Source organism: Trichogramma pretiosum, unplaced genomic scaffold, assembly GCF_000599845.2.
Source record: "Trichogramma pretiosum strain Unisexual culture from Peru unplaced genomic scaffold, Tpre_2.0 scaffold20, whole genome shotgun sequence".
Lineage (NCBI taxonomy): Eukaryota > Metazoa > Arthropoda > Insecta > Hymenoptera > Trichogrammatidae > Trichogramma > Trichogramma pretiosum.
The window spans coordinates 555286-579538 of NW_019641696.1; the positions used below are offsets into that span (position 1 = coordinate 555286).

The 24253-nt window shown below is 42.0% G+C and overlaps 1 protein-coding gene across 2 annotated transcripts; it reads left to right on the plus strand.

Annotated features, from left to right (window-relative positions):
- Window positions 1–510: 510 nt before the first annotated feature.
- On the plus strand, window positions 511–23316 carry LOC106657105 (disintegrin and metalloproteinase domain-containing protein 10). 2 transcript variants are annotated; one of them, XM_014378414.2, is made up of 10 exons: window positions 511–873; window positions 13030–13299; window positions 15381–15578; window positions 17888–18207; window positions 19161–19307; window positions 19586–19734; window positions 19991–21107; window positions 21178–21342; window positions 21431–21560; window positions 22281–23316. In XM_014378414.2, the coding sequence occupies exons 1-10, from the start codon at window positions 801–803 to the stop codon at window positions 22502–22504; spliced, it is 2793 nt and encodes a 930-aa protein (XP_014233900.1). In that variant the 5' UTR covers window positions 511–800; the 3' UTR covers window positions 22505–23316. The 2 variants fall into 2 exon arrangements, with proteins under 2 accessions (XP_014233900.1, XP_014233901.1); XM_014378415.2 differs by having other exon boundaries at window positions 22302–23316.
- Window positions 23317–24253: the final 937 nt, after the last annotated feature.

Genomic DNA, 24253 nt, shown 5'->3' on the forward strand with positions numbered 1-24253 from the left:
CACAGTGCTCGGTGTATAGTGGAGTCATCGGGCAATTATCTCGTTTTTTTTTTCAAGTGCTACTGCTGCGCCTCATACATACACGCTATTTTACTGTATACGTGTGAGAGAGTGACAAGAGAGAGAGAGGTTGTGTATATACATGTGTCTGTATTTGTGCGCGCGCGTGTGACTGTGTATGCTGCTGCGAGAGCCGAGAGCAGTAGTGTGATAACGCATCGTCGTCTCTCTCTCTCTCTCTCGATGTTCTTGACAATCGATTCGGCGTTGCAGTGCAGCAGCAGCAGTAGTTATCCTCCGCGACGACGTCGGGCAGCTGCAACAACTTTGGGCCTTTGAAAATTCGGAGCTCTGCGCTGCGTGTGCGAGTTCCTGTGTGTGAGTGTGTTTGTGTGTGCGTGTGTGCGTGTTACCAAGTTTTCTGAGTTATAATACATTTTGAAAACGTGTATATATAGATCACTGTCTCCGTTTGTGCCAAGTTTTTTTTTTTTTTTTTTTTTGAGTGATCAATCACCATCGTCGTCATCCAGTGTGTGTGTGTGTGTGTGACTCGAATTTAGAGAAAAAAAAATTTTTCATACAGAAGCCTGTGCCGTATCAAATACACGTATACAGGCGCGGCTTCGTCAGTGTGTTGTGTTGTGCTCTCCCTCTTGTACAGGGATCGCTGCAGCAGCTGAAAAACCGCAGCAGCGCTATTATAAGCAGCCGACTCCGATAAATTCGGACCCGCTGAGCCTTGTCTTCCTCCGCGGGTCCGTCCTATCGCGGGGGAGGACCGCGACTAGTCGGTCACCATGATGATGTATCCCAAGAGCAGCTGCAAATACGTCTTTTTTCTGCTGCTTCTCGTGCCCTACATCGAGACAGGTGAGTTTCTCCGTGTGTGTGTGTGTCTGTCTGTCTGTCTGTCTGCTGCTGCTTGTTTGTTTCGCATTTTCTTTCTTTTCTATGTTCTTTCTTTACTGTGTTTTTGTGTCCAAATCATCAGCAGCAACAATTCTTTTGCTCTTTCTCCCCCTCTCTTTTACCCTCACTCTCTCATATCTATGGGCTTGCAAACACCACATTCACTGCCAACCATGGCTAAAAAAAAGTTACATCTATTTAGCTGTGAATTCCATTTTTTAAACTAGTTTTTTCATATCCTTTGTCTCTATTTAATAGTTTGTAAAAAGCTCTTCTATTTGCGTTCAACCCTCCTTTGTATTTTTAGAACTCATGCTGTAGTTGAACTAATCTATGTGCTTCGCTATAATTTAATTTCAGTTATGCATGGAGCGTATTTCTCTTTTTTTTATCCGGCAGCTTTTTTTCTACATCCTTTGTTCAACTATGACAAGTGTTTATCAAGCCAGCTCGTTCAAAGCTTTGCTCTTTACACTTGTTGCAAAGGTCATTCACCTGTTCCTACACACCTTTTATGCCCTTATATGCCTTTGTCTCAGCTAATGGCTCCGGTAACTAATTGTTTAATAACACAACCTTTAAGTTAATATAGTTGAAATTCATTGAATAGAATTTATAATGGATTCTGATTTTGCAAATAGTTTGGAATAACTTTTCATAGCATGAAAATGCCATTACCACAAATTAAAGCTTAGGTGCAATGCGTAGCAAAATAGGATGAACATTTTTTCTACACTCGCATAAGATTGTGTAGTAGAATTTAATAACTACTGGAAATTAATTTGTAGCATTGAAACTCTGATGCAATTTCATGCTAAAAAATTGTTCACAGCTACTAAATGATTACAAAAAAAATATAGTACTCAGTGAAAATATTTTTTACAATGATGAACAGAAATCTTTTCTTCCTCAGTTACCTTTCTTATCAAAATATTGAATAGAATATTCCAAAAAAATCCTGTCACTTGCTTGTTATCAGTCAATATAATAAATAAAAATCAAAATTGCTGAGCAGACATAACAAATCTGATCATTAAATTTTACTATAATAAAGCTGAACTCTTGCAAGATTTCTGCTCTGAAATGACTTGTGTATCATTCAAAAAGGATTTCTTATTAAATCAGTCTCTCAAATAACGTATTTTATTATCATATTGATAAGACACGTCTAACGTCAAGTATATACGTGTATCACTGACAATTTGTGGAAATCGATACTTTTTCCGGGCGGGAGATAAATAAACAGACGCGTCTCGTCGTGTTATCTTTTTTTCAATCTACAAGATATCAGCGGCAACGGATATTTGTCATGTACAATCGTTACAAGCGTTAATATTGAAAAACTCGAAAGTCACAAAGTAAAGCGTTAAAAACGTATATAGCAAGTGCAGAGAAGTAAAAGAACATTTATTTCCAAGTACGTATGTACGTACATGTACGTGTGCACACGAAGGAAGGAGTATACAGAAAACGAGAAGAATGATAATTTGCGGGAAAACAAGTGTTTCATCGCGCGCGCGGGGAAGAATGTCGCTGCTCCCCGTTTTGCGTGCGTGCCCTAAAACGACGTGTGTTCTTCTTTGTGTTGCAGCACATGCACCACTGCACACACGCACATGTGTGTGGCGATATAAAAAAAACTCGTTCTCGACTTCTCTGTACAATGGTTCAAAAATCGAAAATTGCAGCATTTTTTTCTTACGAATCCGGTAACCGGTGACTCGAGCCTCGTTTAACGAGGAGATTAGCCACACTCGTGTTTGCGAGATATAATAAGTTAATAAAAAAAAAGAAATAAATAATGGTAACAATAATCATACATAAAAAAAAAGGAATTAACGTGTCGACGCGAAAAAGACGGTTAAGCCATGATTCATAACTTCGCGGAATTGCTGCTGCGACTCGAACACAGACCCGATCTTTATTTCCGTACATCGCACGTCGTATAATATAATAAAATACAGCCACACACACGTGTGCAGCTACACGAGACTTTTAATAGGCAGCTTAAACGAAAGAAGAGCGATGGGGCCTCGTTGAGGCAATTTTTGATCAATTCCTCGTTCCTTGCGAGGGGAGAGAGAGAGAAACAAAACGTTATCCTTTTCATTTAAAAATATCGCGTGTGTCGAGTGATTGATTTATCCCGCGAACGAGTACAGTTGATCTTATCATCTGGAAACCCCTCGATAATAGACTGGAAAAAAAATCGAAAGCATCTAGTATGTAGCGAATTAATCGGCTTCCTCCTATACATCGTCGTACTCCGGCGACCTGTGCAGTACTTGTTATATATGTGTAACGTAAACTCGCGACTGACCCACATGTTTTCCTTTCATATATAAAATGTATATAGCAGTCTCTCGACTGCGAGATAAGCACATAACACACATACATGTGCATAAGGTGCTTACGCACGTAATTCGCGGCACACTGGCATACACGCAGCAGCAGCCTTGGGTATAGATAACGTGTATTTCGTTCCGATCGTCTCGAGTTGAGTAGAAATAAAATCGTTTCCTCTGCAGTAATACAGGTTCAAATGCCATTGCAAATAAAATAAAAAAAAAACCTCGCGCGGTAAGGAGACAACGTAAATGAAATAGCAAATAGTGTCGACTCATCGAACGATAAACAAGACAATGTCGATATATATATATGGCAGTGGTTGTCGATTTGCTTTGCCTATAAGTACATTGTGCGAAATATGTAGAAAATATTGAATGCTTATATTGAATGCCGTTCGCATACATATAGGCGTCGCGACAAGTCTCGGAGTCGAGGGGGGAATTTAAGACGATAAAGACGCTAACGCTTAACGCCATCGGCTTGTGCACATGCACATATACACGGTGACTCTCCCTTTTCTCGCATTATATGCGTTAGAGAATCTATACACATATATAAATATAAAGCCCACACGTACGTTATATCGCTCGCGCACATTTTAACGCTTTCGCTCCTACATGTTGTATCGTCGCACAGCTTTTATAGCTTCGCCCTCGACTCGCAACTCGTGTCGTGGTACTGTCTGGTGTATTATACACACTTACGATGTGCTATGCTGCTGCTGCCGCCATACACGCTTCGTCGACTCAATATACTGGAAAATTGTTTAATTTTCCACTCGACTCGTCTTTTGCGCGCAGCTTTGCGTCCACTATAACGCCAATTGTGTATGGAGACTCTCGGGCTCTTTATTCGCCGCGGCTGAACATGATTTTTATCTCGCGCTGTGTGTTTGTGTGTGTGTGTGTGTATGTGTAATATTTGAATAATCTTTAAGGAATAAAATCTTTAAATAATATTTATAAGACATTAATAGCATTGTCCATTAATTTTTCAATATGGGGCAAATTTCCTGAAGTATCCTAGCACTCTGCCGCACGGCATTTTTTGGCCAAATCACTCAATTTCTAACGCCCTGTAAATGTATCAAAACGCCAAAAAAAATAATAACTAATTATTTCTATAGGAAATTTCCTCAGCTTTCCAATGGTGACATTAGATTTTCCATAATTTTCACCGGGAAAATTGTCATCAAACATTCAGAGCTCAATATCTCGAAAAACGCCACTTTTTTTGTTTTTTTTATTATTCTAATCGAAAGATGAGGTCTTTTTACATTGGGTATGGTAGTTTTTGGAGTGTACTTTTAATGAAAACTAAGGAAAATACGGGAAGTTTTAGTTAGCGCTCGGTCGCTCGGCGTGATTTCCAGCCTTGCACGGCTAATTTTGCCATTTTCAAACATCCCTCTATCAAGTCCCATAGTTTTTTTCGGGATTTTTAATGATAAATCAATCTACCCCGCAATCAAGTTGAAGCTATCTCCCAGCGAACATCATTGCCGTGCCACGGCAGTAGCTGACGACGCGCCTATCCCTCTGTACGCATTTCACATGAAATCGTGTGAAATTAATTGCGGGGTAAGATTGATTTATCATTAAAAATCCCGAAAAAACTATGGGACGTGATAGAGAGTGTTTGAAGATTAATAAAGAGCACTGGTAAAATCGAAAACATTATTTTTTCATGTTGTAATAAGCGATTGAAAATGGCAAAATTAGCGAGTTTTTGACTTTGAATCGCTTATAACTCGAAAAGTATGCATTTTAGAGAAAATTATTAAGAGTAACTTTCTCTTTAGAATGGTCCAAATTATCTGAAAAAAAAGTTTCAAGCTTAAATATTTAAAATGTCTTTATTTGTTTAAAAAAATCGATTTAAACAAATTGGTGCGGGATAACTCAAAAGTAAGATTGGTCTTCACGTTCCGGGTGTCCTCGCGGAGGGAATGACCCAAAAATTATCCATTACTCTATTTTTTCCACGTTTGCAAGGATATCGCCTCGACTCAGTCTGAAGTTCGAGTGATGAACATTCGGGAAATATTAGTCGATGATATTATCAAAGGATCTCTAGACATTCTCAAGGCGTCTAAAGCCGAGATGATAAAATCTCTTTCTTGAGCTACCTCAACCTAAAGTAACATTTTACTCCCGCTGAGCGAAATGAAAATGTTACTTTAGGCTGGGGGATTCACAAAAAATTGTATTTGCACCTATGTAGCGAAAAAAGAAAGTCTCAGAGCACGTGATTATCAACCTCGGCTACGCCTCGGATGATGAATTACACGTGCTCTGAGACTTTTTAGTTTTTCACTCCTTAGGTGCAAAATATACTATTTAAAAGTTCCCAGCGTACGAGGAGCAATTGTCGTGTGTCGAACTCCCGATGCATGGAAAAACCCATGCCGTGTGTTTATTTATAAATCGTTGTTGCTTCGAGGCGTCACAAGCGATAGAGACAGAAAAAGCTCACACTCTCTCTCTCTCTCTTTCTATTTGCTTCTCGCATGTGCGTGCATATACAGAGCAGTTAAGTAGATAATACAATCACGCGCAGGCGAGTGTACATATAACTTCGGGGCATAAACGCTTCGATTCGACGTGTAGTCCAGTGCACTACGAAGCATGAGCAGCAGCATTATAATACGCAGGCGTTACAATCGTCTAATATTGATGCAGAGTCCGAGTGTTATATGCGTATTATTATAAAAAGTGAGGAACGGATGTTTAATCGTCCCCTGCGATTCCCTTTCTTATGCACGCGATATTACCAAGCAGGCGTACCACGAGATATTTATACGTAAGAGTAAGCTCCAAATGAGTAATACAATTTCTCTCTCTCTCTCTCTCTCTCTCTCTTCTCTTGCGCTCAGGTTGGCACACGCGCAATAATAAGATAAGGTCGAGGCATTATATCTTCGAGGGATTGTATAGATTAGCGAGAATCGGCCCCAAAGAGGACTCATCGACCACGAGCAGCTCGGGCAATTGTTATTATAAAATAGCTCCCGCAGTAATACAAACCGATTTAGCTCTGGAAATTCACTCACGATTTAGACTTTGGTACTTCTGTATCATACATTATACGCATGGTGGCTTCTAGCTCTGCATTGTGAACCGATCAGTGCGCGCGACATAATAATGCAAATGAGCGAAATGCGCGCGCATAGTTCTGAAGTCGAGAACTTGCTATATTGCGGACGACTCAAAGACGTATATATACATTTTCACGCAATTTCAGCTGATTATATACCGTAATATAACGTTGAAACAACGGCACGAATGTGCGATATTACGCGCGTGCATTTGCGTATGCATTTAAGACAAAAGCAAACCATCCGCGCGTGCACACGGTACAATAAATATCAACTGCACGCGTGCGCTTTATTTATTTACTTCTTTCTTTTTCTTCTCTTTTTCGTCTTCTTATACGCATGTGCTCATACTCATACCGCTTGGTACGGCTCTGTGTGTGTGTGTATTTTTTGGCTCGCAGCCAGAGCTTTTGAGCTGAAGTACGAGCTGCGAGAACTTCAACCTTTTTCTCTCCTTGTTATCTCTTTTGGCTTCTCTCTTTTATAACGTGGCTTTAAAGATGCGCACAATCGTGTGTGTGTGTGTGCATGTGTGCGTGTATACTCGTCTTTCTTTTCTTCTGGTACTACTGCTGCTGCTGCTCCGCGGCCGCAAAAAACACCAAAAAAAAAAAAACAACACGAAAAAGCTCATGTTATTTTTTGCGGGCCGAGGTGCTTGAGCAAAGCGAAGTAAATCAGACAGATTTATCTCGGTAATATTTTAATAGGACGCTAAAGCGTAGTGCAAATGAAATGCAATTCTTGAATACGAGACACGCAGACATGACGGAGACATTAATATACAACAGTAGTGCACGCGCGGGTGCAAAGGTATTATCGTTAATTTCACGTATAAATCCAAGCCTCGACTTATAAAGCCCACATCGCGCGGATTACAAAGAAGGGCATTCAACGAACTTTCCCGGGGTTCAACAACAAGCGAATCGTTTCTCCCTCAAAGTCCCAAAAAGTTTTTTCGTTGTTGCTGCTGCTGCTGCTGTCTCGTTCCATTTTTCACCTTGGCGTAAGACTTAATAATGTATAAGGAGTATTCGCTTGCATTTGCGTTTAAAACAATCGCAGGCATAAAAAAAAATTTCTTTATATTACATCGAGACCGAAAACACAGTACCGAAAAGTTTTCTCTTGCACAAAGTTTGAGACCGAAAAGGCTTAGAGCTTATATTATCAGGTAGAGGTACAGTACAAGGTGCACCTAGAAAAGAGGAGAGGAGAGCAGAGAGCGCATACAATACAATATATATAAGAGCAGCTCCGCTAGATAGAGGGCTCAACTTTACCGAAGATGGGACTTTATAAATGTAATTTTCCTTGCGCGCGAACTTCCGTATACCTTTATATACCAGTCATGAACTGTATATTATATAAATTCGAGTCTCTAAAACGTAAAGATCTTATTTAATTTCATCCAATTATCCGCTGGGAGAGCCGTGCACCGCTGCTACAGCTTTGCCCAGACTCTCGGCTGCGCAACGTAAAAAGGGTATATTTTTCAAAGCCATCTATCCAGGTGCCTGTGCTGCGTGCTGCTGCACTTTAGCTTTTTAGCTTTGCGGCTGCGGCGGCAACTTCTCATATATTAGTCATCGCTCGCACGCGAGATTTCCTCCTTTTTTTTTTTACTTTACTTGCTCGGGCACACCAAGCCTTTAAAAGCGAGGGAGAGAGGGAGGGAGAAAGGAAGCGCAGAGCTCGGCAGCGCACGAAGGCAGCAGCAGCAGCAGCAGAGATTTTATTTTCTAAGGTGCGTTTCGCGTTTTACAGTTAAAAAACAAATAAGCTCGAACACGAGAGAAAGAAATGGCAGTGTGTTCTGTGCCGTGCGCAATGTATCGTATAATATGGGTTGGCTCATGGATACGTGCATTATACGCATGTGTGTTTCACGTGATTTACCTACTGTCCATTGAATGTAAATTTCTCTCTCTCTCTCCGCTCGCATGATCCGGTTAGGAAAAATTACTCAACCTCAAACTGAGTCTACGAGAAAGAGAGAGAGAGAGCCTTATAATAGTTTGATAGGCTGCGTGTGTATATACGCGTAAAAACGCGCGTAATATATTCACGTAGTACATTCGTTGATAATTATCTAGAAAAAAAAAACATTAACCGTAGGATCGGCAAAATTATGGCTCCATTACAATTACCCGCGACGTACATGCTTCACGCGATAAACTCCAAGATTGATGTCTCGTACACGACGATAAGCGACGTTGATTTTTCAGTCGCTCGGGTGCTTCGCATCGCGCTCGAAATAATTACAATTGAATAACGAAATGCGCAACTCGCGCCGCGACGATGACTCAACCTCGCGCATGCAATACATATCGTTTCTCTATATTGTACACGATATAAACTAATTCAGAGCTATGCAGTCACCGCGAGCAGTTGTAGCGCAAAGCGAGAGAGAAAGTCAATTCTCTATATATATATATATATATATATATATACTGTTGGGTGGTGTACATGACACGCTCTGCGCTGTGTGACGACGGCTTGGCTTCGCTTCGTATACTTATAAAGCCGCGAGAGAGAAGTATACATATAGGTATATAAAACACACGCAAGCGTTCATGGCGCACTGGTCATGCCGCTGGAGCGTTCATAAGTACACCTGCACACGTGCTAGTTTCACTTTTTTCTTCTCTCTCTCTCTCTCTCGTTCTTTTTCTTCATCTTTTTCTGTACGAGAACTTTATAAACGGGAAATGGAAAATATTACACGCGTGCGATGTCATTGTGTGCGCGAGAGGTAGCTGCAATCTCGAAAAAAAGGACGGTGTCACAAATTATAAGAGACTCGCAGTTCGGTATTTGACACTTTTTTATATCTCTTTCTAGAATACGACGTTGTCCTGATTTCTTGCAGGCGAGTATGGACTCGACGAGAATTACGAGTCATGTTCGGTTCAGCTGTAGCCGATTACCTTTGATTTTCATTGCTTTTCGCATATATATAACATTAAATCCAGACGAACTTCTCTTCTCCAATGTACCATAGTGAGGGTTGATCGACAAAAATAATTTAAACTGTCAATTTATTTATTCGAATGAAATGGAAAATGTAAAATTCAAGCCACCAGCCAGCCGCCAATGAAATAAAAATAAATCTTCATTTGTCAGATTCTTGAACATCAATTCACTGCAGAGAAAATCGCCAATAGGAATTTAAAATTTCATGATCTATGCAGCACCAAATTAATGCACCTAGTGTTCGGTAGGAAAAGTTAAAAATCGTAAATCTAGCATAGAAGAGGCCACCTTCGTGTATGACATACTCAACAATAACACAAAATAGCATAGACATCGTCCCTATTTTGCTGGATTAAAGCTTTCTAATCGTTATCAAATAAAGCCACATCAATTGTACGTGTTATTTGACCAGCAAACTGAAAAATGACTCGAAGATCATTGAAGCTTTTATCTTCTTTTTTCGTCGATGGGAGTACGATAAATCTGCGTGGCATATTTACATCCACAAATCATTAAAAAAAAAAAAGAAATTCACGATGCAAAATTGTTTTTTCATCCGCAGCAAGCTCGCCAGGTATATAGATGCTTCGAGTTTACTTTTTCAAACGACCATAAAAGAAATCGTGCGCTCGAGCTTGCGAGTTGATTTCGAAGGATGAAACTCTCGTATCAATCTATTTCGCGCGTATAATGGAAACTTACAATCCAACACGGCAGCACGGAGTAGCTCCGAGTGTGTACAGTGGAGAAAAAAAAAGTAAATAAATAAAAAGAGAGAGGGAGGGATGAAAGAAGCGCGAAAATGAGTTCAATTTGATCGCACTGATGCTGCTGCGCCACCCCGAGTGCGACTCTATCTTTTTTATCTTTTTTTTTTTTCCTAGAATTTCTGTACAGTCCACAGAGCTTGGCATTAATATATAAATATAGGCGTGTTGCACGGCAGCGGCAGAATCAGATTTATATTACACGGTCCTTTGGAAGTGAGATCGAGTTTCATAAAGCTCGTGGATACGTGTAATATAAATTGTTGAAAATGCAGCGTGCGAGTGCACATATATTATGTATATAGTAAATACGACATTTTTGGATTTAAAAGCACGGCAAAAATGTGCGTGTTGCACACGGTGAATCGTGATATCTCATTGAATATTACAAATTGTGAAATTTCGCAAAAAGCAACCACCGCAGGGTGAATCCTAATAAAAAATGTCAGTGAAATATTTTTTCGAAATGAAAATTTGTGCTCCGATTTGAGGATAAAATCTTCATTACGTTCTCCGGGCTCTCGAAAAAAGAAAACTAGATTTCAATTTAGCTTCGTATTTCCGTGCAGTCGCGAAACCGTATGTACGTACGAAAAATTCTTTAGCGTTTGTGTTCGTATTTGTAAATAACTACGTACAATGAAGTCGAGGAAAATAGGTGCCGCTACAGGACGACTACTACTTTTTTCCTCGTTGCATTTGTCGCTCTTCGCTAATAATAGGCAGTCGCGTTCCTTTCGCAAATAGCGCACGCCCATTAATTATATCCTCCACTACCTACCTATCTACCTACCTACCTACTACTGCTACTGCTGTAAAACGATAGGAGAGAAATTTTTCGTGAAAATTACGACCGGACACACAGGTACTACACACTTGGGTATTTTTAACGTTTATCGTGCTTTATGCATTATGTTAGGGAAAGCCCCCATCGGCCCTCGCCGAACCTTGGAGAGAAAAATAACGACCGCGTGACGCGTTCAGGATCGAGGGCACGATCGAACAGTGGCACACACATACACAGACACGCGTCGCGCTCTGTTTAATCGAAACTTTCGACAAGCGGAAGAAGAGAGATAGATACGCACGCATTCATAGGAGAAAAAAATGTGAAATACGCGGTAATATACACGCGCGATGCATACCGGGGAGGGATTTACGATGATCGAATCGATGTATCTCTCTCGCGTGCACACGCACAAATTGCTGCTGCTGTAATGTGCACAGGTATATATAAATATAGGTGCGCATATCGATCGGGCCTTCTTATGCTGCTGCTGCTGCTGGAGGGCCAACACAGCTATATACGTCGAAACAATGGACCTAGCCGCGTGTGCTACACACAGAGAGAACAACACGTCCAGCTTTTCTGCCTCTCACACTCCTTCACTCACTATGTATATAACTCGGTCCTCTCTGTGTAGTGGATATAGGCTACGTAGCTCTGTGGGATGGTGGTATTTTCTACCGATGTATATATATGCATAAGCATAGAGAGAGAGAGAAAAGAGCAACTAGGATGGAATGACCTGAAGCCTCTACTCCTCTCGTGCATGTATATATATGTACGTGGCTATTTGTAACGGGACTGCCGCCGTAGTTGCTGCCGCTGCGGGCGTTTAGTAATAAACATAACTCGCGCTTTGTTACGTTTCCCATGTAGCGCGTATAGTTCGAATTCTTCGGCTCGCGAGTCTATATTTCGTTATGTGTGTGTGTCTGTGTGTGTGTGTGCGTGTGTACCTTTATGTAGAAGGGTTAAAAAAATAGAATCGATTCGCGAATAATTTGGCAAAATACCATAGCAATAGGCAGTTGATGCTTGATTAATTATTCCCGAATTTATATACAGGATCGAAGCTCGCGCTACTGTAATTTTCTCGTGTATTTATTTTGAACGATACGCGCAAAATAATTTTAGATGCGAATATAAAATTCGAATGCGAATATGTGCTCTCCTCTCTGCGCGGTATTTTACACGTTGGAATTGCCTTGAAATTCTGTCGTCGCGCGCGCGTGTACTACATATTATTACATTACGTCGTGTTAATTATTGCCCTCTCAATGGGTTCGTTCGCAGGAAACTCTCGTATCATATCGAGAGAGAAATAAGGTAAAAAATCACGTGTGCTCGACGGTACGATATATATTCCGTAGCGAGTCGATATTACACAAAGATATAATTGCACGGAGAGAAGAGAGGTCGTTCACACCACCGATGCGGGTGTAAGCTGTGGACGGATCATGATCGATGCGATTTTTCATTCGATTTTTAGTTCGAATTCCGAAGGGCGACGATCGATCGCCTCCCATTTACTTATTAATAATTATCAGAAAATGTAATCGACACTTTTCTCTCGCGTCTAAATTGCGAAGTTGAAATCGAGCTTCGTAATCCGTAAACGATGAAAGCTCAAAGAGTAAAGTTACAAAAATGTTCTCAACGAGAATAATGGCATTTCCATGTTTTACGCGTTAACTATAAAGCCCCCATTGTTTACACCGAAACAGCAGCTGCAGCGCAATGCGCCACGTCACGATTAATTAATTAAAAAAAAAAATAAGAAAGAAATAAGAGTTTGTCCCTCTCTTTATCCCGCTCGAAGTACGCGTTATAAGCATGCACGAAGGCTCGCATAGCTTCAGCGCCTTGGCGTCTCTAGGCTTTTCCTATTAGACAATAGATACGAGATGTGTCGTAACTACTCCTGCGCTGCGCAAAACCGCACTTCCTTTTCTTAATATGCGCACCGCTGCTTTTTTAACGAGGCAGACAGCCAGACAGGCGGCGGCGGCGGCGGCATAATCCTATAATTGTATACATGCTCTTTACCTAGACAAACATTAAAACGCAACTGATTATATTTCAACTGCTACATAATCGAATTAACGTTTCGCATTGTTTTCTTTTTTCATCCGTCTGCACAGCGATACGGCTGAACGAGTACATCCGGCACTACGAGCCTCTGACCTACGACGCGGCGGAGCTGAATCGTCATCATCAGCGCGCGAGGCGCTCCGCAGCCGGTGCCAGGGGCGATCTGGCGCTGAATCTGCGTTTTCGCGCCCACGGCCGAGATTTCAGGCTGAGGCTGAAGCGGGACGTGAGCACGTTCAGCGAGAAGCTGGTGGTCGTAGGGCCCTCCAATGATAAAGAGGAGCTCGACACGTCGCACATTTATCAAGGACACCTAGTCGGTATGTATCATTTCTTTCCATTATAAAATTAGATCGATGTATATATAGGAAAAAAGCTCAAAAAAGTTTTTCGGAAAACTCGGGAATCTCGGCTGTGGCTTATCTCGAATTCATGCGCTTTCGAGAGAGAGAGAGACGATTGCACTTTACGCCTGATCGGAATACGGGAGTAGCATCGGCTGCTACAGGGCCGCACTCGAAAACCCGCGGCGCGCGATCGTAATCTCTCTCTCTCTCTCTCTCTCTCTCTCTCTCTCTCTCTCTATCTATATCGTGCAGCCAGACCGCGCGGAAACATTAAACACGAGCTTGTGCGGTATTGCATGCTTGATCCGTCGTCGGCTGTGTGGCCCGCACAGTTGTTATCGCGCGCGTGGATTTTTAAACGAATCGAGAGAGAGAGACAGAGAGAGAGAGAGAAAAAAGGGAATCGTTCTTTAATTACGAAGGTATATTATTCAACCGAACGAGACGACGACGGCAAGCAAAACTAGCGCACCGCAGCCGCGATTGATTTTTCTCTGTATACTCTCTCTTTCTCTCTCACTTACCCCCTACCCTTGTAAGCATTATATGTATAAGAGTCTCGTGTCTGTATATACTATATAAACGTATACACTCGGTGGTGCGTTTCGGGATGCAGCAGTGCTTGTGCTTGTGCTCGCGCGCAGCAGCATTTCTGCGAGCTCGTTTAACTAGAACGACGCTCTAGATTTTCTCTCTCGTTCTTCCGCGCGGGCGCATGTGTGTGTGTGTGTGTGTGTGTGTGTGTGTGTGTGTTGCTGTTATATAGCAGAAGCAGCAGCAGCTTTGGACGAGAGAGAGAGAGAGAGAGAGAGAGAGAGCTTTAGCTGCTGGACGAAAGATTTAGGTTGGCCGCACTTTGACCTTATACCTCGAGAGTAACGTATATGGTTGATTCTCCCGAAATCTGCTTTTTCGGGTATGGAAAACGAAAAAATGGTGAAAATTTTTTTGTCATATTGAACGGCGCGAACTAGTTTACCCTTTTTTAAACCATAAAATATGAATAATTATTGAATCTGGGGCTTTGAGATTTCGTTTTACGAAAACTATGTCCGATTTTATGCTTAAAATCGACTATTTTCGGTTACGGAGGTGACACACACGGAGGTGACAAATCGCTGCTTTGATCAACTATGTAAGAAAAATATGAAACGCACAAAATTTTCCGCACAACCCGAAATTTGGTCATGAAAAACGAGTCTTTTGACGGGGCGAGCGGTTAAAAAGAATGATCATAGCTCGAGATATTCATGTCCACGGAGGTGACCGTTTTTTTGACACACGCAAATTTTTCAATAGAATAATTATCGCAGCATCGATAAAATGTAAAATTTGAACCCGCAACCTACACCAATCGAAAGTTGGGCTATAATACTTGACATTTACGTATCTAGCGACATCAAAAATGAGTTAGCGACCCAAAGCAGGCGGTATGTTTGAAATTATTCAGAAGCATGATTAAAATCCGAGACATTTTTCAATTGCGTGGGAAATTTTTTTAAAACATTTTTCAAAGCCCTATAATAGACTTAAACTTTACTCTGGATGTATAGAAGCTGGTCTCGTAGTTATTATAGGGTCAGGTGCTAATGAGAATGCATGGTACATGCAAATAGAGTTGATTTTGAGATGTAGACATGCCACGGAGGTGACATTTGGCATGTATATCTTCACGGCAAATTTAACTGACCCTAAAAAATTGAAATATTTATGTCCTATCATGAAGAATACAACAATATTGAATGAATGACCGAGCTAGTTTTGGCTCATCTTCACTAGTTTAAAAATATGGCATAAAGACATGCAAAAAGCAGATTTCAGGAGAATCAACCATATATATACACGTCTACAGATATTGTAAACTTACTTAGACACACAGAACGCGCGTATACGCTGCTCGAGTACCAGAGATTTTTCATCTTCTCTCTTTTTCTTTGTTTTCTTTTTCTTTTTTTTTTTTTTTTTTTTACCGGTAATGGCTCTTGGCCAATGATAAATGACGATTATACGATGATGGATTTTTTTGATACATTTTCCTATTTTTCTCGTTGCAGGTGAACCCAATAGTCATGTATTCGGTAGCATAAGTAGCGATGGAATTTTTCACGGCAAAATCGTGTCGCCGCGCGACGGCGCCTGGTACGTGGAGAAGTCGCACTATTATTTCCCGCCGCACGAGCGCAACGACACGGTGCACTCGGTCATCTACCACGAGGCCGACGTCGAGGATCCCTACGCGACAGTGAGAAAAGGTATTTATGAATTTATGATCATACGATGACTTTTTTTTTTCTTTATTATCGTTGATCACATTTTGCTTGTGTGTGTATGTGTGTGAACAGTCACAGGGAAGTCTGATTTCTTTTTGTGCTTAAAATCATTATTATTCAAAAGATATCGAGTGGCACTGGGGCCGCACTTGCGCATTGTTTGTGTTGGTAATTTTGCGTACGAAACTTCGTTCGTTCGTTCGTTCGTTCGAGAGAGAGAGAGAGGCAAGTTTTGCATTTACAAGCGAACCATCTGTTATCCACGCGCATCTTAGTATAATTTGCCTCACTCGAAAAACTTCAACTCTCTGAACAAAGTTCCTTCGTTCGTTCGCGCGCTTGTGGTGGTTCATTTAAAATTGTTATTATGATTTCTTCTCTCTCGCAGAAGCATGAAAAAAATGAAAAAAGTATACGGAAGATGTTGACTTTTTTTTTCTCTCTCCTTACAAACAGTGATGAATCGATGTTTGCGCTTTGCGATAAAATAGTTGCATAAAGAAACGCGTCTTAGCTTCTGGTCTCTTATCGATTTTTTTATTTTCGGTATTATAACGAGAGAGATAGTCGAGAGGAGGAGAGGAGGGAATCGACGTCTCGATCGACTCTCCGCGCAGTACTTTATGTTATATACGTATGTGACTCGTAAGTTGCTTAGAGGATTCAGATGTTTTCCAGTGGCTTTTTGTTCTCTATTGCTCGCTCGCGTCTACTCCTCCTCTTGTCGCGCGTTTCAAAAGATCTTTCTATAACTCCCCCTTTGTCTCTTTCTGGAAAACCGCTATGGTTTCGAGGCAACACAAAGAGCGAAGAGAAGACCCGAGGAAAAAGATGAAAATATTAATTTGATTTAATGGAAGAAAAATTGTAAAATATAAAAAATCGGGGAATTTTTCTTTTCATCGCTCAATTTTTCAATTTTCTTTATTTCTCCGTTTCTTTGGGATCAAGGAAAATTACAGTCGACACTTTTCTCGCTTTACGAATTACAAACTTCTGTACATCTTTTTTTTTTCAATATTGTTTTTGGTCAAATTATTGATAAAAATACACTACTCTCAGAGAACTGTGTACGACAAAGTATACAATACACCTTCCCGACTGAAAGGTCGGTGTCCGGCGTCCACTCGTCGTCGTGCGCAAAGACCGTGACTTTTTCAATGTAAAAAAACAACATTATACTAGCACTGGGTTGAAGAAAACTATACTATATCTGCTCGACTGTGAAACGTGTATACAACTATTCTGTATTTGTGTATGCAATGGAGGCACTGCTGCAGAAACGAGAGAGATTTCTCATCCAGTGACCAGTCGCTCGTAAAAACTACATAATATTACGTATACTCTATGATGGCGAAAAAATTTCGATTACGCGTCAATTAAGTGCCACCGAGGCAGCAGCGGCCTCGTGAGAACTTGTTTAAAATTTTTTTTTCGTTGGTGCACATACAGAGAGTGGAGTCGAGCGCTGTATCAGCGCCACCGATGCGCATTACCGCGCACCGCGCCGCGACGATGATTCTTGATACTTCATGCAGCGGAAATACTTTGCATTACTAATTCGATGATGTTCAACGAACTGCAAATTTTTCGGGAAAAAAAAATCGGTCGCGATACTCCTGCTGCTGCTGGTGCTGCTGGTGCAGTCAATCTTGCTTACTCGGTGGAACAAAATAATAATAATTCGTTTTTTTTTTACTTTTGTAAATTTAATCGTTCAAATCACGTTTCTATTTATCGTCAAACTTTTTGCGCATAAAAATAATTATTGTTGTCGTCGTGTCGTCGCGCCGCGCGTCATTACAATCGCGTTATACACAGGCAAGTGCGCGCCAAGTGCCCTTTGTTTCTCGCTCGGTTTACAACAAGGTAAAACAAAAAAAAATAAAGAACGCAGCAGCAGCACATAGCAACAATAACGATATAGCGAACGGAAGTAACGAGAATTAAATGAATCCCACTCCTGCGAGCGCGTTTTCCGGCTGCTTTTTTTCTTTTTTTTTTTTTTTTTTACAACTGCATAAAAAGTTGCTGCTACTCGAGAGCTATCCTGATTTGAGCGCGCGCGGCATCGGACACAATCAGCTGCTGCTGCTGCTGTTGGCGTCGTTTCAGCAAAACAGCACACTTGGAACTGGGTCACGGTTGCCCGCGGATTTCATGCATACGTCTGTAGTACACGATGTTACTTAATACACGTTTATGCGCTAAAGCATACCGCGCGTAAAGTGACCTACTATATCCTCCAACAAAAGCAAAAACCTAATCACCCGAATCCAATGGAATTCCAGGCGATGCCAGCGGCTGCGGCGTCACGGACGAGGTCGTCCAGTGGATGGACAGGATTCAGCAGTCGGGCGAGCAGGACACGTTGCCGCCCGCACCGGCCGCGGACTCGGGCAAGCATCACGATTCCGGCCCGTTCTGGCACGACGAGGCCGGCGGCGCCAGCAGCTCGAGTTACAAGTACAGCCGCGAGGCCAACTCGCCGACTTCGGGCTCGAGCAGGACGAGGAGGGCGGCCAAGCCCCAAGAGGACACGACGAAAAAGAACACCTGCTCGTTATTCATACAGACGGATCCGCTCATTTGGCGACACATACACGACCAGGTACACGCGACAGTATATATATGATTTTTTTTCTTCCTTTTCTGTATGGGGTTCGAGATAGATAGAGACTATTTGTGCAGACAATGGGAGGTGCCTCTCACCTACTATACGAGCTTTTGTTGCGATAGGAGCGAAAAAATAAAGAAAGAAGCGTATAGGTATACGCTCGAACTGACCAGAATATAATGGGAGAAGCAAGAGAGAGAGAGAGAGAGTTTCTTTTGACCTGTACTGCGCGATTCCACGAGTGTCTAACTCGTGTACACACAAAGCACAAAAGCTCCTATCTTTCGCCCGACTAAATTAATTTAATTAATGTACCTTGCCCATTAAAGGATTTCGAGTCCTTGTGTCTCGCGTCGAATTCTCTAACGCACACACTCGTGCACAGAGAAAATTGTAATAACTTTTCGTGTCGATGCACCTCTTCCAAAGTATCTCTCTCTCTCTCTCTCTCTCTCTCTCTCTCTCTACTAATATTAGACCTCACGCGACTTTATTGAATTATACACGATACTCGCGTTCCGCTGCGACGGAGGAAAATTCGCAAAAGGCTTTTGTACGCGCGGATGCGGGGATCGATCCTGTCTCTCCGTGCGCTTTTCCATAATATTGACGAAACGTCGAGCGAACTCGCCGCGCTCGCGGATCTCGCGTTATTCATATCGTATAAAAATAGCGCAAATATCTCTCTCCGACGCCGTAGCGTGCAGCCCGACGCTCATTTTCTATTGGCTGCAGTTCAGTTCTGTTCTGTTCTGTGTTGTTGCATCGTGCTCGTATCGCATAGCGCGCGAATTCCGCGCGTTCTTGTGCACCATGGGGGGTGGGCTTTAAAAGCGATACCGAATTTTTATTTTTATTTTTGATCGAATAAAAAATACAAACGGAATAAAAAAAACTAACATTTTGTTGTTGTTGCTGTTAATCTTTTGTTACTTTTTTTTTCACAGATGAATCACGACGACGATAAAACTCGAGAGGAGATACTCTCGCTGATCGCGCATCACGTCACGGCGGTCAATTACATTTACAGAGATACCAAATTCGATGGGAAAATCGAGCACAGAAATATCAAGTTCGAGGTGCAGAGGATAAAGGTAAAAAGCTTTTTTTATATTTCTCCCTCTCGAATCGAGAGCCGATCTCTATTACTGTAAAAACGCGACCGGAATGATTTTCCATCGGTAGACAAAGAGCATTATAACGGTGCATTAGCGAGGCGAACAACCCCCTCGTGCCGTTGATCTTTATACTTTTTTTTTCTGAAAATCTCTACTTTCTTGAGTCAATTTATATAATATCGTTCAACTGCGACGCAATTACGAAGTGACTTTACATACTAATTTCACCTGCTTTTCGTTTCTCAACTTTGCAGATCGATGACGACAGCGCATGCGAACAGGCGCAGGGCTATGGCGATCCAAATCCATTCTGCATGGAGAACATCGACGTCAGCAACTTTCTCAATTTGCACTCGTTGGGCAATCACGAGGACTTTTGTCTCGCATACGTGTTTACCTATCGGTTGGTTGAGTTCCTTTTTTTTTTTTATTACACATGCACAATCTTGTAAAATTTTAATATGCCATTATCAGCATTATCATCGTGAACCGGTTTTTATTGAACCAATTAAAATTTTTGGTGGGTAAAGAGAGCCCAGAGCCAGATAAGACAGAGTACAGGCGAACGGCCTGAATAGCGTCGCGCATAAGTTGGATAATTTTTGGAATGTAAAAACTGCTCGAGATATCGTACTAAATAATGCGTGTTAATTTTGCAGAGATTTCACTGGCGGTACACTGGGTCTGGCTTGGGTAGCATCGGCCTCCGGTGCGTCGGGCGGCATCTGCGAGCGCTACAAGACGTACACCGAGACGGTGGCCGGCATGTACCAGTCGACCAAACGCTCCCTCAACACGGGCATCATCACCTTCGTCAACTACAACAGCCGAGTGCCACCGAAAGTCTCGCAACTGACGCTCGCCCACGAGATCGGGCACAACTTCGGCTCGCCGCACGACTATCCGGCCGACTGCAAGCCCGGCGGCCTCGAGGGCAACTACATCATGTTCGCCTCGGCCACCTCGGGCGACAGGCCCAACAACAGCAAGTTCAGCAAGTGCAGCATCGGCAACATCAGCAACGTCCTGGACGCCATCGTGGACAACAAGAAGCGCAACTGCTTCAACGCCTCGGCCGGGGCCTTCTGCGGCAACAAGATCGTCGAGGAGGGCGAGGAGTGCGACTGCGGCTACGACGACGACGAGTGCGCCGACCGCTGCTGCTATCCCAGGCAGGTCAGCGTGCTCGAGCGCATCAAGAACCAGACGGCGAAGGGCTGCACGCGCAAGCACGGCACCCAGTGCAGCCCGAGCCAAGGGCCCTGCTGCGCCAGCGACACCTGCAGCTTCGTGCCGCTGCGCGATAGGGTGCAGTGCAAGGCCGAGTCCGACTGCAGCTACGCGTCCATGTGCAACGGCCGCAGCCCCGACTGTCCGGCCCCGATGCCCAAGGCCAACAAGACGCGCTGCAACGAGGGCACGCAGCTCTGCATCAACGGCGAGTGCACCGGATCCATATGCCTCGAGTGGAATCTCACCGAGTGCTTCCTGTCCAGTCAGCTCATACCCAACATAGACAAGCGCAAGCTCTGCGAGCTGGCCTGTCAGAACGGCACCGACGGCTCGACCTGTCGCAGCACGAGCGAGTTCGCTCATCTTGTGAATCTCACCAAGGGCGGTATCAGTCTGAGGCCCGGCTCGCCCTGCGACAACTTCCAGGGCTACTGCGACGTTTTTCTCAAGTGTCGAGCCGTCGACGCCGAGGGGCCTCTGGCTCGTCTGAAAAATCTCTTACTCAACGAAGACACGTTACGAGGTGTTGCCAAGTGGATTACGGTATGATTATTCAGCATCGTTCGACTTGAATTTTGACGATCGAAACTAAAATTATAATCTTCTTCATCAGGACTACTGGTGGGCCGTACTGCTCATGGGAATCGGATTCATCATTTTCATGGGAATATTCATCAAGTGCTGCGCCGTACACACGCCGTCGAGCAATCCTAAAAAGCCACCGGCGCGACACATTGGTGATACCTTGAGAAGGCCGATGAACACTCTCAGAAGAATGGTAAGTATCTCGCGAGTTCGCGCAAAGCGAGTATTTCGCGCGATTAGAGCGAGGGGGTCTCATACTCATACCCGAAATTTCATTACAGCGGCATCATCACGGAGGCGGGGGTCGAGACGGCGGCGGTGGTCGCAGCGGGCATTCCAGACAAGGTGGACATAGTTCACGGGGTCACTCGCACTATCCAGACGGACGAGCCGCGCAGTACTATCCCAAAGGTAAAGCTACCTTGATATTTTGCTTCGTGTGAACTAACGATTGGCGCAACACTTTTCCAAAAATTCGTTACTACCTCTAACTCTCTTGGTCTTTTACTATATATATTCATTGGAATAATCATCTTACGGCTCTTTGAAATAACTAATCTAAATGATAATCGTCGTCTGCACACGTTGTTTCTTCGATGTTGTTGTGATCTTTTTATAAAATGAAAACTTTTTTTTTACTTTTTCACATTCTCCTCTCGCATTCATTGTTGATGCTATCATCACATCAATTGGCGCTATCATAATAACAGCTACAGAGGTGAGAGCTGGGGCCTGGAAAAATTAATTTTTTCTAAACAAAAAACATTTCTCTTCATTATTCATACGCTTCTAATTGCATGATTCATCGCATAGTCGCATTTAATAAGCTCAAAAATAAAATTGGCAATAGTCAGCTCTTAACAACGCTTTGTAACGCTTCAATATTATATGCAATTTATTTTGAACAAGAAAAAAAACAGTAAAAAATCAGCTCTAGTTATCGTAAGCACAAAGTATATAGTCTAAAAAATTTTCGGTTGCCGGCGAAAGGCACAGTGCAATATTTACATAGGATATTTTTTTTTGCTCACTTATATCTTAGTCTTACGAAAGCCAGCCTGAAAAAAAGAGTTTTGTAAATATTATGTGTTGGCATGCCAAAACCATGTTTGTTATTACATTGACACGCAGGATATCGCTCGGTTCCCACAGCTAGTGCGCCACCCGGCAGCGCACCATCCAGTCGCCCATCCACGTCATCATCATCCGCCGGTGGTGGTCACGGCGGCGGCGGCGGGGGCCGTCATCACCACAGGTCCGCCGGGCCTCATCATCACCACCCCGAGCTCTATGCCGGGGCCTATACGCCCGGTAGCCGCGGCTCCGCCTACGAGATGAGGAACCACAAGGTCTGACGCACGTCCAGGCCAGATTCTCCAGACCATCTTTTCTACGATGCTCTAATGGCTCAAGAGATCTACAGTTTGTCCAAGCTGGTTAGCTACAACCACGCGTAAAAGATATAATGAAGAACAAGATAAAGATACTCTACCTACGCCTTCGCGATCGACGAAAAGGAAGAAAAAAAACAAACAATATTTTCCGATCTTTTGTCGTGCGTGGTTCGCGCAATTTGTTATTGTATATTAATGCATAAGTCGTGACTAAGTTTCTCAGCGATACGTTTTTTTTGTACAAATATATTTAGTATATCTACTACTATATGTTCAAGAATCAATCTCCTTTAATGTTTAAGTCTCCTTGCATGGAGAGCAACCTATTGTGTTCTTTCTTTTTCGTAAATTGATTTTTTAACATGAATGTTTTGATAATTTTTGTACTTTTTATATTTCTTTATCGTGCGTTCATTTTGTATTATAAAGTGTTACAAGTTTGCCTATTTCGTGCGTTTCAGAGTGAATATACAAGCTGCAAGCAAACTATATATACTATCTGTGACGTTTTCCTACTCCGTTGACGACAAATAATTAAATGGCCATTTGCTCGATTGAACGATGAATATTTTTAATTAAAAAAATTCCATAAAAGAATGTAACAGGTTTCACTTGCTCATATTGAGAGTTGCGCCTACGTTGCATTTCGCTAGCGTCATATAATATTTAGATAGCCTAGACATTTTCTAATCTTTTCTTTTACAGACGAGAAAAGTTCGCGACTAATCTTTGGCAAATTCTTACGCGAATTATAAACTAATTAACACTTCGTTCAGTAAAAAAAGCGAGTGTACGCACAACGTTTCAATGTAATAATGGAATACCATAGTGCAATTTTCAAAGGTGTTATTAACAGTGTGTATGAATGACTTCTGACCTCGATTAACGAGGTAGAACAATATTTTCGTGCAAGTGATATATAATATATCCTTTTAAGTTTAACTTTGAATCTAAATATCTCGAGGACTTGCCAAAGCAGTTGTAGTTAATAATTACCAAACTATTCGGGTCATTTATTTGATCTCTTGTAACGTTATGAAATAATACTTAGAAACTATGAACATTTCTTCTGCGACGATTTTTATTAAAATGAACTAATGTTGAGAGCAGAATAATTATTCGATCAAATAATCAAGCTTTGACCATGTATTACATAAAATTATGGTTACTTGATGGTGATATTAAAAAAAAAATTAAAACTTTTTAGTATTTATATTACTAGTTGTTATTTGTGCTGCCAGCATGAATCATTAAAATTACATCATTGCTCAGTTGAGTATTTTACATAATTTATCACTTCTATTGCGATTGTTGTGAACTATAAATATCGTGTATAATTATTATAAATACGAATAGGCTAGAATTTATAATCGATAAGGTATAAAAAATGAAGTTGTCGATATATGCCACAGCACTAAGTCTAATCTTAAACGCCAAGTGTACGTTTTATGCATCTTTAAATGATTTGTTGTTTCATATTAAAGATAAGCTAATGTGAGTATGATTGTATACAGTGAATGAAAGATGCAAATTTTAGAAAATCTGAAACTTTATGTACATTAAAAATGCGTTACATTGAGTTCAGGCTTCACAAACCCCCAAATAATATCAAATTGGCCATTTAAAAAGTCATTGTTCAAATCTTATTTCATGGGAAACTATGACTGTTTCATGCCATAGAAAATTGTTGAAGATCGTAACGATTGTAAC

Excerpts from the sequence above, each read along its gene's own strand:
- LOC106657105 (XM_014378414.2), top strand. The coding sequence starts at position 801 with ATGATGATGTATCCCAAGAGCAGCTGCAAATACGTCTTTTTTCTGCTG. Across the intron at positions 19,735-19,990 it reads GCATACGTGTTTACCTATCG|AGATTTCACTGGCGGTACAC; the intron begins GTTGGTTGAGTT and ends TTAATTTTGCAG. Across the intron at positions 21,343-21,430 it reads TGAACACTCTCAGAAGAATG|CGGCATCATCACGGAGGCGG; the intron begins GTAAGTATCTCG and ends ATTTCATTACAG.